Source organism: Physella acuta, unplaced genomic scaffold, assembly GCF_028476545.2.
Source record: "Physella acuta isolate Inbredline_101_S28 unplaced genomic scaffold, ASM2847654v3 ptg000214l, whole genome shotgun sequence".
NCBI lineage: Eukaryota > Metazoa > Mollusca > Gastropoda > Physidae > Physella > Physella acuta.
In genome coordinates, this window is record NW_026731733.1 from 231,806 (window position 1) to 250,086 (window position 18,281).

The window sequence follows — 18,281 nt, forward strand, 5'->3', positions numbered from 1 at the left end:
TTTCATAGAAAAGACCGGTCTAGGTAGTCATAAATTTCTTGAAAAAATCAACGTAATGAAGAATTTTTAACTCTACCTATTGAACAGATCAGAAGACCGCTTATATAAGAAAGAAGTTCTTTAAACTTTGGCAAACTCTTCAAATTAATCAGCTGATATCAAATGTTAGATCACGCTGTTAAAAGACTTATGTTTAGGATAGGAATTTCGGTGTTCAAAAAAATTAGCATGCGTGTTTGTAAGTACTATATCGGCGTTAGAAAGATAAAAGTAGATTATGAAATATTTACCAATTTAATTATTTAAACTAAGATAACCAGTATGAATGTATTGTTAAAATTTAACCGTATATTTATGTGTCTCGTCAGTTTATGTAAATTTAAGTATTTAAGGAATTTTGTGTTTTGAAATGATTCTTAAATAAGAAAATATTTTTGTAGGTAAAACGAGAAGGCAAAGACACTTTCAAATACTTCTATTACTTATTTTAATTTTAATAACCGCAAAAGTGGTTTTGCATTTAAAATTCAACAAGTATTTTCTTATATTTATTGGAAGTGCTAATGAATTTGGTTGTAGTATTCCTGTCGTTGAGCCCTTTGATAAAGCTCTAACAAACATCACAAACAAATATCCCACCATCGACTGTTCTAACCAGAAACCACATCTCGTCTATATTGAAGGCGACACAATATTTGTCAATCACACGAAAATAGAAGGAATACCATGGCTCAGGTCAACCTTCAAACACTGTCAGTACGAGGTTCGGGTTCGAGACCCGGCACATGAAAATGATATAGAAATAATTACAGTGAAGGTCAGTCCGTTTTTTACTAACTTCATTAATGTTAGAGAAGATTATGTGGTCGTCAAGTGCTACAACACCTTTAACATCGTCATATCAAAGTCTTTTTTAACATTCATTCGACGAAAACCACAGCTAGAGGCTGAATTGAAAATCAAGTACATCGCGCATGTTAACCAACACGCCCCAAAAGAGACTCTAAGCGTCATGATGGTAGGTGTTGATGGCATGTCTAGAAACAGCATGATACGCTCCATGCCAAAGACAAGAAATTTTCTGCTAGATACTATGAACGCTGTAGAGCTACACAAACACAACAAAATGGGAGACAACACGTACCCTAATGTTGTTGGACTTCTAACAGGACAAAATGAATTTTATTTGCTAAATAACAGCTGGAACTGGGATATGCCTTTCGACCATATTAATCATTTATTTCTGTGGAGCGCTTACCGCAATGCCGGCTACAGAACGGCCATGTTTTTAGATCGATCGTATGTCACGGCATTCCACTACCAGAAACGTGGCTGGGTCAAGCAGCCGGTGGATTACTACTTTCGGGAGGCGGTGGTTGACTCTGAGTCAGACATGATGCGTAATGGAAGCTGTGTAGGTGACGTTCCAGACATCACTCTACTGACCGACTACTGGGTGAAGTTTGCGACTTTGTTCAACAATTCTAAAACGGAGCCGTACTTTACATATAGGTTGGTGACATTTACATTACATTACAGCCAGCTTTTTGCATAAATGTGTACTATAAATGTGAAGTGTCGTTTGGGATAAATACCCCCTGCATGAAAGCTATTGGGGAAGTTATTTTTTCCTAATTTAATATAAGTGGTAGTCATCAACAGTTGGCATAGCATCACATTCCGGCACCGTGGCAAACTGTCAGAATTGCTCTTACCCCTGCCCTATGTATATATAGTTCATTTTCGCTAACAGCCTTCTACATTAACCGCTTTTATTTCGTTGTCACATATTAATGATGAAATCAGACAAAGTCCTCAAATCAAAGTAGCAGTCTATTTTGTTGACATTGACTGGGTAATTCATCAATATAGCTAATCTACAATTTTAATAAAACATATACTTTAATTTATATTGAGATCTTTGCTCAAACGAATGATGAATGTCATATTTTTTTGCTTAAAAACGTATACAATCATTCGAAAAATTATTACTTTAGAAACTTACATTCCTTTTACATAGAGAGACTGAAGTAGTCTTTATTTACTTTTTTCACACTAAAAAATGGCTTTGTTTATAAAAGAAAATACGGCTTTTTTTCTGAAATATTAAAGTTTCTTTTTTTTTAAAAATAATCCTGGAGATAGACACTGTATATAGCCTACACTTTCCATTAATTATTACTAAATTTGTGTCCATAGCTTCTCTGCAAATTTGACCCACGATGACGTCAATATGGCAAGTGCAGGTGATGAACTCTACTACAGATTCTTGTCCAAGTTGGTGGACGGAAACCTTCTAAACAACACCGTCCTTGTGTTTTTCAGTGATCACGGGCCCAGATTTGGACCTATTCGGTAACTATATGAGTTTGTATACAACAAATGATAAACTTTTGAAACTATTTCTTTCTCACACACACTCTTTCTCTCTCCGTCGCTCTATTTCTCTCTCTCTCTCTCTTCTTATATGTTTCTCGTACCGATAAACTCATAGACAATGCGCCCTCGGATGATGATAGAAAAAAATTACCAAATCGTTAGCCCCAACACAGATACAAACCAGGCTACATATTTCTGTTCAATATGCTCACTAAAACAACACAAATTGGTTTTTAAAGCTGAAGGGAATTAATATCATTAACAGCAGACGTTATCTAGATCCACATGCACACATGCAACTGATCTCACCTAATCTAAATCAACAGAGAGATATAGTTTAATATATAAAATTATACAGTCAAAGTACTACACATTTTTTCAGGTTTCTACAATGTAGACAATAATATTAAAGTACTTGCTTATGCTTAAATATAACTGAGTATGTCTTTCCCAGATCCACATACAACGGCATGATAGAGGCGAGGACACCTTACATGTTCCTGGTGTTCCCATCATGGTTCCACACCAAATACCCGCAGCTGATGGAAGTTGTGAAAACCAACCAAGAGCGTCTGACGACCCACACGGACGTCTACGAGACTTTGATTGACCTGCTGTACTTTAAAGCAGAGACCGGGAAAGAAAGTCTCACCCAGCCCAGGTTTAGCTTGTTCAAAGAAATTCCAGAAGGACGCACGTGTGAGCATGCGCAGATTCCTGTGGAGTACTGCGCCTGTATGGGTTTCACAGAGGCCAAGTTAAGCAAGACGTTGGGTCACTTTCTGGGCCTGGCTCTCGTAGACAGAGTGAACACACTTATTCCAGAAAAAATCAAATCAAATTGCACAACGTTAAAACTGGAAAAGGTCACCGATCCAGTAGAAATGACTAGCAACGCTGACATTAAAACGTATCATGTGACCGTGACGACCCAACCCAACGACGCCATTTATGAAGGTGATGTCGTTTTGACCAGTACGAATGAAGCGGCTGTGTCTGGTGACATAGTCAGACTGAACCTTTACAAAAACCAGGCAGATTGCATCGAAGACCCTAAATTAAAGCCATTTTGTTACTGTACCAACTGATACTTATGAATATGTCTTTTAGACACTTGAGAAATAAAATAAAAAATTCTAAAAAATGTAAATTAAACTTTTTAACATAATGGTATATAGTTAATACAAAGATCGACGTCATAATTCTATACATACTTTTTAACACCTTACATTCAACAGTGAACAACTACAACTGTTTTACCACAACTTACCATTAAAAATCAATAAAAAATGAACGTCTGTGTTTCTTGCCAGTGTCCAATTACTGGGACATTGGAGCAACGATCTACACCGCGCCATTCATTACAAGCGTCCAACATATGGGACACTTGTTTTAGTCGTAATATAACGAAGTAATAAAAATTTGTTATTCTGAAGGTTTTATTCGATAGAATTATGGTACTGCTACAAGTTTGTAATGTATTTTGAGGTTAAAATATTAATATTTTAAAAGATATTAGCTTACCTCTGGCCGTGGTTTCTTTTTTTTTCGCCATTTCGATTTCGAAAAGTTTAACCGGCAATATAGATTTTTTTTTCTAAATCAGTGTTGCACAAAACATATACAAATACAATACTCTGACCATTACTTTGTACAATGAAACATAATTTGATTTTCAAATGTTTGTTAATAAAATTTAGCTAAGCCATTTTTTTTACAAGAGTTACATATGTGGGACTATAGCAGGATTTAGATCAACTAATTATTTAAATGTGTTATATTAACGTCACCAGCTAAACGCGTTAATAAAATATATCAACAAGTTTATTTTAAAGGCATTACAACATTTGGAAAGGCTATTACACTTTGGTGGAGGGAAGGGGCATTAATATAGAACTGTAACAGTGGTTGGCCGTGTACCTGTGTCCGTGTAACTCTACCCATGAAGAGTTTACCAATTTCATTATTAACTCAGGGCCCATATGTGTTCGATGCATAGCCATAATTTTATTCAGCCATCTCTCAGTGAGAACTGTTCCCCCCCCCCCCCCCCTGGAGCATGTCCATCCCCCATCTCCCAGGACGTAATAAAAAATATATATACTGTAAATTTTGTAAATGACCCGAAACCGCCCACTCCCCCCCCCCCCCCCCCACCCAGTAAAAAAGTATCCGTGCATAAAAATAACTGACATCTGAGGTTGTTTACCAGTTGTAGTTGTATGTCTAGTCTGGGCACACACAAAAAAAAGATAAGAAAAAGTAAAAGAAAAAATAACAGCTGTACGCACTTACTGTTTTTGCTGGTGTAAAGACAACTAAATCTATAACACTGTTTCAAAATGCTTTGTATGTTTTTTAATTGCGTTGTTTACCAGGCAACATTTGGTTAACATATAAATATCATCGCTTTGTTTCTTTGAAGACAACTTCAATGCTTTGATAGTTTGTTGATTTCGGTATTTGAAGTGCACGATTTTACTTTCAGAATGTAAAAACCAGTATTGCAGGGGGCTTAAAATAGAAAAAGAAAATGTATTAGCTTGCGATACAATACTGCGATTCTATATTAAATAATTTTTTTCGACATGAATATGAATGTTTTTTAAATGTATTTTATTTTATGAACACATTTGTCATAACTTTCTCATTCTCAAAAAATAGATAGAGGAGTAATTATGCTAATTATATGAACTCATTTTAAAGGAGTCTCACGCCAGTTCTCGCGATGCTGGGTGTATTATCCTGCCCAGTTAACTGTCACTAACTGCATGTGTGATTATACCAGTACATGTATATGTATGTATGTGTCATGTTGGCGTCTTTATGTGTTGCCAGCCATCGTGTCAATAGAAACATATCTCGTCGTGGGCTAGGCAGTACGATTAGGCATTGTTATTTTTTTAAATAACAGGAAGCTATTATCTTAAGCAGTATGATTAGGCAATGTATACTTTTAAAATTACAGGAAATAGTTATCTTTAGCGAAATTGTAAAGGTGTTTAATACGTAATATAGTCACCAACGCTTTTATTTTTAATTATTTAAAATAATAACTCATTTTTATGTTAAAGAAAAAAAATATGTTCTTCTTTTTAGTGCATTACTAAAAACAGCGTGTTAATAAAACTAATGTTATTAAGTTTTTTTCATTATTTAAAAAACAATATATTATATTTATTATACAATAGAATTGCATGACTAAAAAAATTCCACGGAAAATTAGTACGTTAAACAAGAAAATTCAATTAATTCTTAAAAATTAATTAAGCATCTAATTAAGTCAAATTAGATGTCACATCGCCTTATGGTCGATTCTGGACCCACGGGACAAGTTAGAAAGAAATCGGTCCGTTAGTGTGTTCGAAATTTCGTTATCCCGTTTCGACCCGTAAGACAAAAGCCAAAATAACAAGAAAGCAATTTCAGTAAAAGCTTGTCAAAAGTAAATATTGATTTAACATTCAGTCATGTGTGAAAGTTAATCTCTGAACAAAAAAACAAACAAATGCGTAGGCAGTCTTCGATCCTGGTGAGTTCAAAAAGATTGCCCATCTAAGTTAATCTTTGCACAAAACGAGTAAATCATTCGTAAGCTGTCTTCGATCCTACACAGTTAAAAAAAAATGTCTATATTTAGTAAACAGTTGGACTACACTGAAACAGGTCAGGGGTAAGAAACATTATTTTCTTGAATACATTTTATGGGCATAAAAGCTTTGAAAGTATCGATAGTCTCATTAAAATCAATTGTAAGAGCTTAATTGTTAGCCTTACGTATGTCTCATACAACACCTCGCCGAAGTCTGAAAAAACATAGTAGGCTATGTGCTAAACATACATTAAAAAGTCGCAGGGAAAAATTCAATTTAAAAAAAAAATGGTATAGAAAAGGTATTGTAATCATGCACAAAAATTAATTGAATTCTTGACAGTTTTAGATGTTTTACAACCTCCTCCCCTCCATCCCAACTTTATCGTAAATGGAAAATAACGGATATTTTGTTATCATGCGAATAATCTGAGATTTTGACAAAATTTGACGGTTTTCAATCTTCCGGAGACGAAAAACATTAGTTTAGCAATCCTGTCTGTATGCTTGTGTGTGTGTCTGTAAACACGATAAAGTGAGTACCGTTTCAGTTATTTTAATCGAAATTTATATATAAGTAATTATAGTTTTCTGTCTTTTTTTTTTGAGAAATTTCTAGTAACCGGAAAGGGAATGTACCCAATTTTCAATAACTTTATTAGCATATAAGCTAGCTAGACGAAATTCCACGTACAAGTATTAGATTATATGCACGGTTTCCTAACAACGTGTGAATTATTTTTTGTAATTGGAAGAGGTACTTAACTAAATATCCGAGGGAAAATGATAACTTGAGAACTGTTTCAGATATGTAGCCGATATGTTATATAAGTAAAAGATCATATGGGCTACTTAGTTCACTTTCTATTTTTCAGTGATTTCCGTTATCGGAAAGTTTCTAAAAATCATATAATACCAAATACTATGAGTACTGTTTTTACATAGTTATTTGACTGCAGGCATCCTATTCGACAAAATATTAAAAATTACTCTAATCAATTTATTTTCCTTTTAAAAAAAAAATTACAAGTAGGTATTGCGACTAATCGATGTTTGATAGCCACCTTTCGTGCCGAAGTGTAAAATAAATATGCAAGTCTTCATCTAATGTCCTGTTGGTGAATGACCGTCTTCTGCCACATACGTTACTTCTAGAAGTTAGGCTAGGTTAGTCTGTAGCCCCTCCTGAGACATAGGCAACTGACAAAAAAACTTTCTAGGCATCTCTGTCCTAGGCTAGTTTGTCCAACTGTCGCTATTGGCGCTCACTTATTGACAATATATTCCCTTTGATAGGGAGTTTCATGATATGTTTACGTTCTATGACTTAGTATAAGATCTTTGTTCAATTTTCATCATTGAGCGCCCAGGCTTTTAAGATCATAATATAAGTATAGCTTTTTGTTTTGTAGACAAGCTAACTTTATTATTTTACTTTTCAGTACATTTACTCATTTAAGATGTTTTCTTTGTGATTTGAAAATGTCATAAAAGCTTTATTCCTTTAAACAATTTTCTTATGAGATGTTTATCTTTCTTTCATCTATGTCTCGTCATACTCAACTCTACACGAGATAGCAAACCCCCCCCCCCCCCCACCCTCTACAGCTAAACCTCACGTGCAATCACACTACCCATACACAAACACACGAACTGACCCGCCCCTACCCCCACCAACTCTAGCGCCCCCACACACCAACCACAATCCGCCTTACCCATCACCACCCACACCCACCGACTTCAATAATCGACCCTATCGCAAACCCCTACCCAACCCAACTCACCCGCCTCAACCTCCACCCATCAAAATCCGCCCCCTCCCCCCGGTCTTCGTTGAGAAGACATCAAATATTGTTTAATCTCGCCATTATAAGGCTAGAGCTACAGATTAGTTTCATTGAAGTAGGATTAGCTTTTTAATTCAATAACGTTCTGCTTTCTTCATCCACTTCAATTGATCAGCCCACGTTAAACAATCGTCCTGTTTTCAAGTAAGCTTACGTTTCGCTAAAAGTGGGTTGGGGGGAGGGGGGGGGGGGGGAGTGCATTGTAATTTTTTTTTTGGCAACGTGTAACATCAGTGATAAATCCTAACTCATGTATTTCATTTAGCCTAAGAATAAAGGGACATTATAAATATAATGTGCTACTAACAGAATTAGAGACCTTGCCGTTTATAAAAGAAAATTAATCCTTATATATTAAAGCCCTTTTGCGCTCTTCACTCTCTCTCTCTCTCTCTCTCTTTCTCTCTCTCTCTCTCTCTCTCTCTCTCTCTCTCTTTCTCTCTCTCTCTGTCCGCAAAATATTTTCCGAGGCTATGAGATCATTATCTTCAGCCATATACGGAGGCCTTAATGACACTGACTTTTGTTGAAAAAAATAATATGCTAGCTGTATTAAATGTATAAGCTCAATTTTATTTAAATACGGTAAATAAATAAAAATAAAGGCATATTCGAAAGTAGAAACACATTTCCAATTATGCAACCGGAAAATTGTTTATAGTTGTGACAAGAACGCCCTATAGAAGATACAAGTAACACTTTATAAAAAAAAAAAAATGGCAAATTTTTAAACATTACGAAATTACACCACACTAATGGCGACATTGATTATAGGAAAAAAATAGAATTAAATATCAAATGTCGTAAATAATACACATTATCTTTAATAAGATTCGCTTCCCACATCTTGCGATATTAGAACATAGAGAAGTGAACTATTTCATTCAAATACTATTTAGATCTATAGATCTACTTATATAGAACTACGCTATTAAATTTATACAGTTTTCACGGCTAAAACTAATGAAAATTAATTTTAAAATGAACTTAAATACCATTGAACAGCCACGTTTTTAACGAAATCATTTAAGTCTGGTTGTTGAACATCCTAATTGACATCTTCTTTGTTTTTCAGAGATCACGGGCGCAGATTTGGAGCAATACGGTAATTTAAAGTTCAGAAATTAAAACTTTAATATACAGGTGTAGACATAGAAAAGGTTTCAGGTGCTTTGACCATAAAGGCTTTGACCATTTGGGCTTAAATCACAATTCTGATACTTGATTAGAAATATTTTAATCACAATTGTGTCTTTGTAGCGGTCGCTACGTGGTAAGGGAGATAATAGAATAATTTTTAAAACAATTATTTTAAAACAATACGTACGTTTTAAGGGAGGTAATAAGTTATTTTTTTAAAAATTAAAAACACTATTGTTAAACAACTGTGTAAGGGAAATAACTTAGTTAATATTTAAAACATTTTATTTTTCAATCACCACAGTTGATTACAAAAGGGTTAATTTAACATCTAACATCCATCCTCACACCTCTAACATCCATCCTCACACCTCTAACATCCACCCTCACACCTCTAACATCCACCCTCACACCTCTAACATCCACCCTCACACCTCTAACATCCACCCTCACACCTCTAACATCCACCCTCACACCTCTAACATCCACCCTCACACCTCTAACATCCACCCTCACACCTCTAACATCCACCCTCACAGTCTAACATCCACCCCCACCCATTCCCACCCCGTCTATTACTCTCAGCTTCCCTCACCTTACTCTCCCCAACAAACTGCACACGTTAATTCCCTCCCCTGTTCGCTGTTGTTTTAACTGATCAATACAACAACAGTAGAGACTTTTAAATGTAGCTACATTGTGGTTTTGTTGCTCCTTTGATTATCAATTTTTTTTTATATTAACCAAAGGTCTCGCAAAGTAAGGCTAGACGGAAAAATATTTCACCGTGCGGATTTTTTCCCGTTATCGACTATATAGCTCATGGTATCGAAGATGTTAAAAATTAGAAAAAAAATCTGATAGATCTAGTTTTTTCCAAATATCTAGACTCTATTTTTGAACATGCCTTTGTGAAAGTCATGTTATAGCTTTAAAAGGTTATTTGATATAGGCTTGCAAAGATGAAATGCAGATAAAATATTTTAGATAAGTTTATCACCGAGAATTATACAATGAGGAATCTATAATTATTAATCACAGTACGCATCAAATCCATCCAAATGGCCAACTGCCTTGTGGTGTGATGGCTTACCACCCCCCCCCCCCCATCCCCTCAAAGTGCACCTGCGGGAACCTTGTGCTTCTGGTTAACCATCCTGAACAGGTCTACACAGGTAGTAGCCAGATAAATCAGTGTGTACTGGTTTTCATTTTGGAGTTGTGCGATTGGCTAACTACTCATCCGACATAAAAAAAACTTATAGTTACAGCAACCGAAGCCGAATATGAAATTAACCCAGCCTTCCGAAGATTCATGGCTCTACGTTTTTAATTTAGCCTCCGTAAGAATTTTGAAGGTAGGCCACTCTTAACTGAAAATTTCAATTATTCTAAATTTTCAATAAATTATATTAAAACTCAACCTATTTCTTTTCTTAGAAACAAAGATTTATATGAAATATTTAAGGCCTGAACAGTTCAATTTAAAACAAAATTAAATTATTCATTGAGTTTTTTACTAATTTGTGTTATTAGCTATATATTTTTTTACTTGGCTTCTTTTTCTTTGACCAAAAAAAACTTTGTCGAGTTTCTGTTTTATCAGTAAATAGATTCTTAATATTCTCGAATTAGCAGATCCGTCAAGCTTAATATAAAAAAACTGTAGGAGGTCTGGCATAGATATAGCTGTTTGAAAGGGAAGAATGTTTGCTTTTATGTGTCTCATTGTACTCAACATATCTTTCAGGCTGCTTTTAATGATTATAATATTATTTTTCTTTAATCCCATATTTACTTCGGTTCTATTTATAAGCCCGATTGTGTTTACATAATTTATGTCTGTAATATTGTTGTAAAACGTTGCTCGGGTATACTCTAATAACCAGTAGCTACGCAGAGACTAGTGTATCCCCCAAGTGACTCAACAATGTTGGGTATAATCCTGTGCTTATTTGTGTTGTGTATCGACGAACAGTTGGCTTACACAAAATCTGTATAATTGCTCATCTATTTAAGTACCTTGCACTGATCGATTTATTTGTATTGACTCAGTGTGTAATAAAGTCGTATTAAATATAGCCGATAACCATGCTACACGAATAAAAATACATGTCATAAGGTTAAGCAGACTATTTTGCTCAATAATTCCACAGGCCATAATTTAACCGAAAACTCGCATTATTAGCTTTATTAAAATTAGTTTGAATATTAGGTTTCATTTTTGTATCGGCCATTGGATGATTACTCATTGTATATCCAAGCACAAGACCTGGGCGATAAGATGAGAGGGGCCATAGGCTGACCATATATCAGACCTCTCTCTTTACACAGCTAATCGACTTACAGGGGGGGGGGGGGGCGCAAGCTGAACAGCTTGGAATCAGCAGTGTAGCAACAGCTGTCAAAAGGAAGCCATAGTTTAAAGTCCTATCGCATAAAGCCACCTAAGGGGCTCTATTCTTATTTGATTTCGGAGTTTTGTAATGCATAAGTTTGTCCCGCAAATATCAAAACATCTATTTAACATAAAGAACGGCTTTGGATATGAAAAATGTCGATATGTTTCTTCAAGGATTAAATGGTTCAATAGGTTTGTATCGTAATAATTTTCAATATATTATATGTTAGCTGATATTCTATTTTTTGAAAATCGAATGTGAACTCTGTGATATCTGTTCCTGCCAAATGTCTTCTCGGCCTACTGTCCTGTTCCTGTCAACCTCATGTCCTCTTCCGTTGGCCGGATGTCCTGTTCTTGTCAACCTTATGTCCTGTTCCTGTCGGCCTAATGTCCTCTAGGGTTCGGCGTGGTCGAGTCGGTAAAGCTCATGGTTGATAAACAGAAAAGTCTCGAGTTCGAACCCTCGGGCAGATGAGGCTCGTTAGCTGGGGACAGCCACTCTTCTAGGAGAGACAACTCCAAAATTAAACAACTGCTGCCTTGTAGTTTGTTCTTGGTTGGACAAAGGCTATGGAAGCAAATCCAAAAAGAAAAGCAGGCTGAAATCGGAGTCAATGGCCTCAATGGCGCATAACCAGTTGACACGTAACGCTTAATTGTGTTGGAGGCGTGGTCGAGTCGGCAAAAAAAAAAGCTCATGGTTGATAAATTCGAACAAAGTCTCGAGTTCAAACCCACTGGCAGATAAGGCTCTATCCCCTTAAACACTAATAATTAAGAACGAAGAAGAAGAAGAAGAAGAAGTTGGCCGGATGTCCTGTTCTTGTCAACCTTATGTCCTGTTCCTGTTGGCCTAATGTCCTCTTTCGTTGGCCGGATGTCCTGTTCTTGTCAATCTTATGTCCTGTTCCTGTCGGCCTAATGTCCTCTTTCGTTGGCCGGATGTCCTGTTCCTGTCGGCCTAATGTCCTGTCCCTGTTGGCCTAATGTCCTCTTTCGTTGGCCGGATGTCCTGTTCTTGTCAACCTTATGTCCTGTTCCTGTCGGCCTAATGTCCTCTTTCGTTGGCCGGATGTCCTGTTCTTGTCAACCTTATGTCCTGTTCCTGTCGGCCTAATGTCCTCTTTCGTTGGCCGGATGTCCTGTTCTTGTCAACCTTATGTCCTGTTCCTGTCGGCCTAATGTCCTATTCCGGTAAAAAAAAAGAGTCAGGTGAATTGGTTTAAGAGTTGGTCGATTTTTAAATCCTTGAATCTATAAAGCCCTAATTCATAAATAATTGTTTTTTGCGAAATTAATAAGTACAGATTTCAAATTTAGAAGTCTTTTAAGAAAAAGAAAATAGCCAAAACCAAACAATCATTAAATTTGACAAATTTTTAATGCTTGCGAATTCGTCCTTATAATTATAAATAATAAACAAACACTTTGTATAATTTGATACCCATAAATAATTAAACTCTATCTCGATGATGAAGACAGAAAATATCTTTGTTCTGCGTGTGTTGGTGTGCTGTGTCCCTATGAGCGTGTTTAAGTAATCCCTATATGTATAATCTCCAGCCGGAGAATTTATAACCTCTGTTTATCCTGTTGAATGACTCGTGAAGCTTTGAATCTCTGAAGTTAAAAGAAAATATATTTAACATTCAGTAATGCGTGGAAGTTAATCTCTACACACAATTAATTGTTTGGGGTTTTCCATCCTAAACAGTGTGTATGGGCTGTCCGTGTTTAAGACAATGAATTGTCATCATGGGTAGGATAATTTTTTTTCTTAATTACATTATTAATGATAGTGAGTATGTTGGTTAATTAAAATTAGATAAGGTTGTTTTTTTCGGTAAGCTTTTAAAGTAGCCTAAGAATTTAAATAAACTGTAAGATTTCAGATATTAGACTGTATAGTTTTATTTTCAGCATACCTCAGCTGTAATAAGACATAAACTAGGCTATAAATAATAGTTTTACTGACTGTAATTATCCGAACAGAAACTCGACAGACTTCGATTTAATATCAAATATGAAACCCCAACAGGTAGCTGAGAAATAGGCTGGTAGACGTATAAATAAATATGTTGTGCTTGGGAATAAATCACCAGCTATATTAAATTACAAACTTTAAAGTTGACTTCTCCTTAATTAAAGCTTATATTTGATGTATGATTACAATCTGTTTTACATTTTTGCTGCACGCTGAATTCCAATTCTACAAAATAGTGAAACAATTTAAATTAAAAGTTATTTTCTTATTTATAATTACAAACAAATATTACCTACTTACCAATTTCTGATCGCCACTTGTGCCGAAATGTAAAAGAGATGTTTTAGCCTTCATGTATTGTCCTGTTGGTCATTGCCTGTTCGCTACCACAGAGTTTACTTCTAAGAATTACTAAACAAATTTATATACACAAACAGCTTATATAATTACAAAAATAAATAGCAAGAAAGGATCAAGACCTGTCGTGCCGTTTTGTGAACGCCGACAACGAGAAAACGTAGAGACGATCAAATTTGAATCAGAGTAGCGTAAACATAAAACAATATCAAAGGTTCAACAAGGAAGAGGATACACATACTAGCTAGCAAATCTGTGTCAGACGCGTCCTGTTAGTGCACAAGTTTGTTGTCTCTGGTAATCACTACCATCTGTGTAGAACTAGCTAGAAACATTCCTAAACACAAAATGGTGCTTTTTTCTAAAAACTATCTGTAAAAAACGTTTATTACCTATATAACTATAAAGAGCATTTCACTGTGTGCCTTCTGAAATTTTACATTGGGATTTAATACATTGAAAAATAAAATGACCCTGTACTCCATTAATTCGAGATAATATCTACTTATTTGCAGTTAATTGATACTTTAATCCGTTGTATTATGATAAAAACTTATTTATTTATGTTGCAGATAATTCTCTTTATAATGTGTCCATCTTAAATAAATATTTTACCTACAGGTACGAGAAAGATAACATACATCTGTGGTCTTCTTTTTTGTTGGGTTTTAATAACTACTCTTGTAAGTCTATATATAACATTCAACAAGAATATGCAGCATTATAAAATAAGTCTATACAGCGCTGACCATATAACTGGGAACAGACTATCATCTGCGCATCATGTCACTGACCGAGTATCATCAGCTTGTCCATTCCCTGTCGTCGACCCTTTTGATAAAGCTTTGGAAAACATGACCAAAACATTCCCCACCATCAATTGCTCCAAGCAGAAACCACATCTTGTCTTCACTAAACGCGACACAATTTTCGTCAATCACACGAAAATAGAAGGAATACCATGGCTCAGGTCAACATTCAAACACTGTCAGTACGAGGTTCGGGTTCGAGACCCGGCACATGATTACGATAGAAAATTAATCACAGTGAAAGTCAGTCCGTTTTTTAATAACTCCATCAACGTGACTGAAGATTACGTTCTCGTCAAGTGCTACAACACCTCCGACATCGTCATATCCAAGTCGTTCTTAACATTCATACGACGAAAACCACAGCTAGAGGTTAAATTAAAGATCAAGTATGAGTCGCACGTTAACCAACACGCCCCAAAAGAGACTCTAAGCGTCATGATGGTAGGTGTTGATGGCATGTCTAGAAACAGCATGATACGCTCCATGCCGAAGACAAGAAATGTTCTGCTAGATACCATGAACGCTGTAGAGCTACACAAACACAACAAAATTGGAGACAACACGTACCCTAATGTTGTTGGACTTCTCACTGGGAAAAAACATTCTTCTCTAGCCAAGTTGAAGTGGAACAGGCTCATGTCGTTCGACCACATCAATGATTTCTTTTTGTGGAGTTCCTACCGCAATGCGGGGTACAGAACGGCCATGTTTTTAGACCTATTGAACATCACGGCATTCCATTACCTCAAACGTGGTTGGACGAAACAGCCGGTGGATTACTACCTCCGGGAGGCGGTGGTTGATTTTGATGACGACATGATGCGAAACGGAAGTTGTGTAGGTGACGTCCCAGACATCACTCTACTGACCGACTACTGGGTGAAGTTTGCGACTTTGTTCAACAATTCTAAGGCAGCGCCTTACTTTGCTTACAGGTTGGTAAATATAGGCTTTTTCAATTAAGGTAAACGTGCCAAAGAAATGAAGAAAAATGTTGTTTTATTAATGTACATGAAATATTTCAAATATTTTTCCTTGTAGCAAAACAAATTCAGAAATACATTCAGTAAAATAATATTATACAAATTAGGGCCTATAGAAGAAGTATTAAAATCGTGCAGAAATCAAAATTCGAGATTTCAATAAATCTCAACATTTTACCCTTCCCTGGGTAGGAAACACTTATTTTTGTAATAATAAATGATAATGATAAATATTGTATCGTTTAATTTAACTTGAAGAAATTTCATAAATGAGTCATAACAAGTTTGACTTTTGTGTAAACTTTAGAAACATTTCCGGTATTCGGAAGCTTTACCAACCGTACTTCCGGCTATCAAAAGCCAATAACCTGAGTTATTAGGTTTGGTGGAAGCATTTTCAGATATGTGTACTAAATTCAATGCGCAAGTTCATCGCAAATTTTGAATGGTTTTCTGTAATCGGTAGTGTTGATTTAATCTATTGCCGTGGGAGAAGTATAACTAATGTAAACTTAGATAAACGAAATTTTAAATTGAATTATTTGATCTTGTTATTTTCCATTTTTGAGTTACCTCCGACTTCCAGAAGTGGTACTTTATTCTATTTTAGTTTCTAAAATTATGATAACAGGAATAATGTTTGATTTAGGTGAAAGAAGCTACACGCAAAGGTATAAAATATTGTAGCCCGAGTTTTCAAAAAAAACAAACAAAAAAAAAACTGTGAGACGTTAATTATTTCGATCTATCGTCAGTCACGGACGGAAACTTGAGAGCGAAATTCAACCATTTCAATAAGACCTATTTCTTTTGAACTTATCATGAAGGTTAACACTCTAAGACAATACATCACGACATGAAATGCGACTTAAACAGGTGTTTAGTAGACTTTAAAAATTACCCAATTATAATTAATCATACACACATTATTGCGCTATTTTTTTCGATTTGATTTTATTCTATTAAAAATAGACACAATTTAGGGACAATCTTTCGCTTTATTTTTTAATTTACGCATTAGATAAAAAGCACAAATACAATTTTCCTTTTAGCTTCTCTGCTCATTTAACACACAATAACGTCAATAAGGCCAGTGCAGGTGATGTACTGTACTACAGATTCTTGACAAAGTTGGTGGACCGGAACCTTCTACATAACACCGTCCTTGTGTTTTTCAGTGACCACGGTCCGAGATTTGGACCAATGAGGTAAATATACTGTAAACATTTTAATGCAATGAGCCTCTAGTTTTATCAAACTCTGACAATTTGGTTTTTGGTTATATAACATCGCCTAACAGTTTGTTTTAAATTTACCTAGAGTCAAATGCTAAATCTTAGGCTATTTTCAGTGTAATATTAAGCTATGTCTCAAAGCAATGCACTGGGAGATTACAAACTGACCTTTATAAAACAACAACTTTACAAAATCTTAAACAACGAACTTTATAAATCCTACTAGCTTAACTTGAAGGTAGTTTTGACAAACTATAGAAAAACAAATATACAAACCAAGCAAGATATCCGCTAAATATTAATCAGAAACAACACAAAGCGACAATATCAATACATCAATAAGAAAATGACTTAAAAGTAGTATAAAATACATCTGTTATGATTACATTCAGAACTTTAACAATAAATCTGTGTAGATTGTATCAAGAGCTAAAACATAATGTCATACGTAGGTCAACATTTCATGGGATGATTGAGGCTAGGACACCTTACATGTTCCTGGTGTTCCCGCCCTGGTTCCACACCAAATACCCACAGCTGATGGAAGTTGTGAAAACCAACCAAGAGCGTCTGACGACCCACACGGACGTCTACGAGACTTTGATTGACCTGCTGTACTTTAAAGCAGAGACCGGGAAAGGAAGTCTCACCCAGCCCAGGTTTAGCTTGTTCAAAGAGATTCCAGAAGGACGCACGTGTGAGCATGCGCAGATTCCTGTGGAGTACTGCGCCTGTATGGGTTTCACAGAGGCCAAGTTAAGCCAGACGTTGGGTCACACATTAAGCCAAGCACTAGTCGACAAAGTCAACAGCTTCATACCAAATAATTTGAGACAGAGATGCGTAAACTTAACACTCGACCGTGTCATAACTACAGCAGAAATTTCTGGCAACTCTTCCCAAACAAGGAGGTACCAGATAACGTTAACGACCCAGCCCAACCACGCCGTTTACGAAGGCGTTGTTGATTTTCTGGCAACTAACTCAACGGTGGTGTCTGATGACGTCACTAGACTGAATCTCTACTTGCACCAAGCTGATTGTATAGAAGACCCGAATTTAAGGCCATATTGCTATTGCAAGCCAGCACACGTTGTAAAAGCATAAGGTAACATTTATTTAAATTGGGGACAGGTGGAGTACTTGGACAGTGGACAACACGTTTAAAATATAGAAACCATATGACTTTATATAGTAAAGTAAGGATTATTTCCATAAGATAAATGATTTTATTTTATTGTATTCAAGTGTTTAGGGGTGTTTCAAGTTTAGTTTTAAAAAATAACGTCTCAAGTTCAGATTCCTTTAACATACAAACTGCTAAGAACTGCAACAGAAACTTTAACTTTGAGTCGCTATTTTACATTCTACAATCAACGTGGGGCTGATTTTTGTCAACCACATACCTGATGTGCCGTTCCTGGCATTAAAGAAGGAAGTAACAAAATATTCACTAGGCTTGTTTCTATATTCAACATCACCAGCAGGAAGAATCCGATATGTACACAGGTCAACGTTATTTAGGTCTGTGGAATTGCACGTTTACTG

At 35.8% G+C, this 18,281-nt stretch overlaps 2 protein-coding genes across 2 annotated transcripts; both read left to right on the plus strand.

The window, feature by feature from the left end:
- The first annotated feature begins 726 nt into the window (after window positions 1-726).
- On the plus strand, window positions 727-3,482 carry LOC131937602 (uncharacterized). The gene is made up of 4 exons (XM_059295155.1): window positions 727-752; window positions 853-1,512; window positions 2,200-2,355; window positions 2,834-3,482. The coding sequence occupies exons 1-4, from the start codon at window positions 727-729 to the stop codon at window positions 3,465-3,467; spliced, it is 1,476 nt and encodes a 491-aa protein (XP_059151138.1). The 3' UTR covers window positions 3,468-3,482.
- Window positions 3,483-14,416: 10,934 nt separating this feature from the next.
- LOC131937603 (uncharacterized) lies at window positions 14,417-17,840 on the plus strand. Its single transcript, XM_059295156.1, has 3 exons — window positions 14,417-15,450; window positions 16,551-16,706; window positions 17,150-17,840. Exons 1-3 carry the CDS (start codon window positions 14,417-14,419, stop codon window positions 17,838-17,840), a joined length of 1,881 nt encoding a protein of 626 aa, XP_059151139.1.
- Window positions 17,841-18,281: the final 441 nt, after the last annotated feature.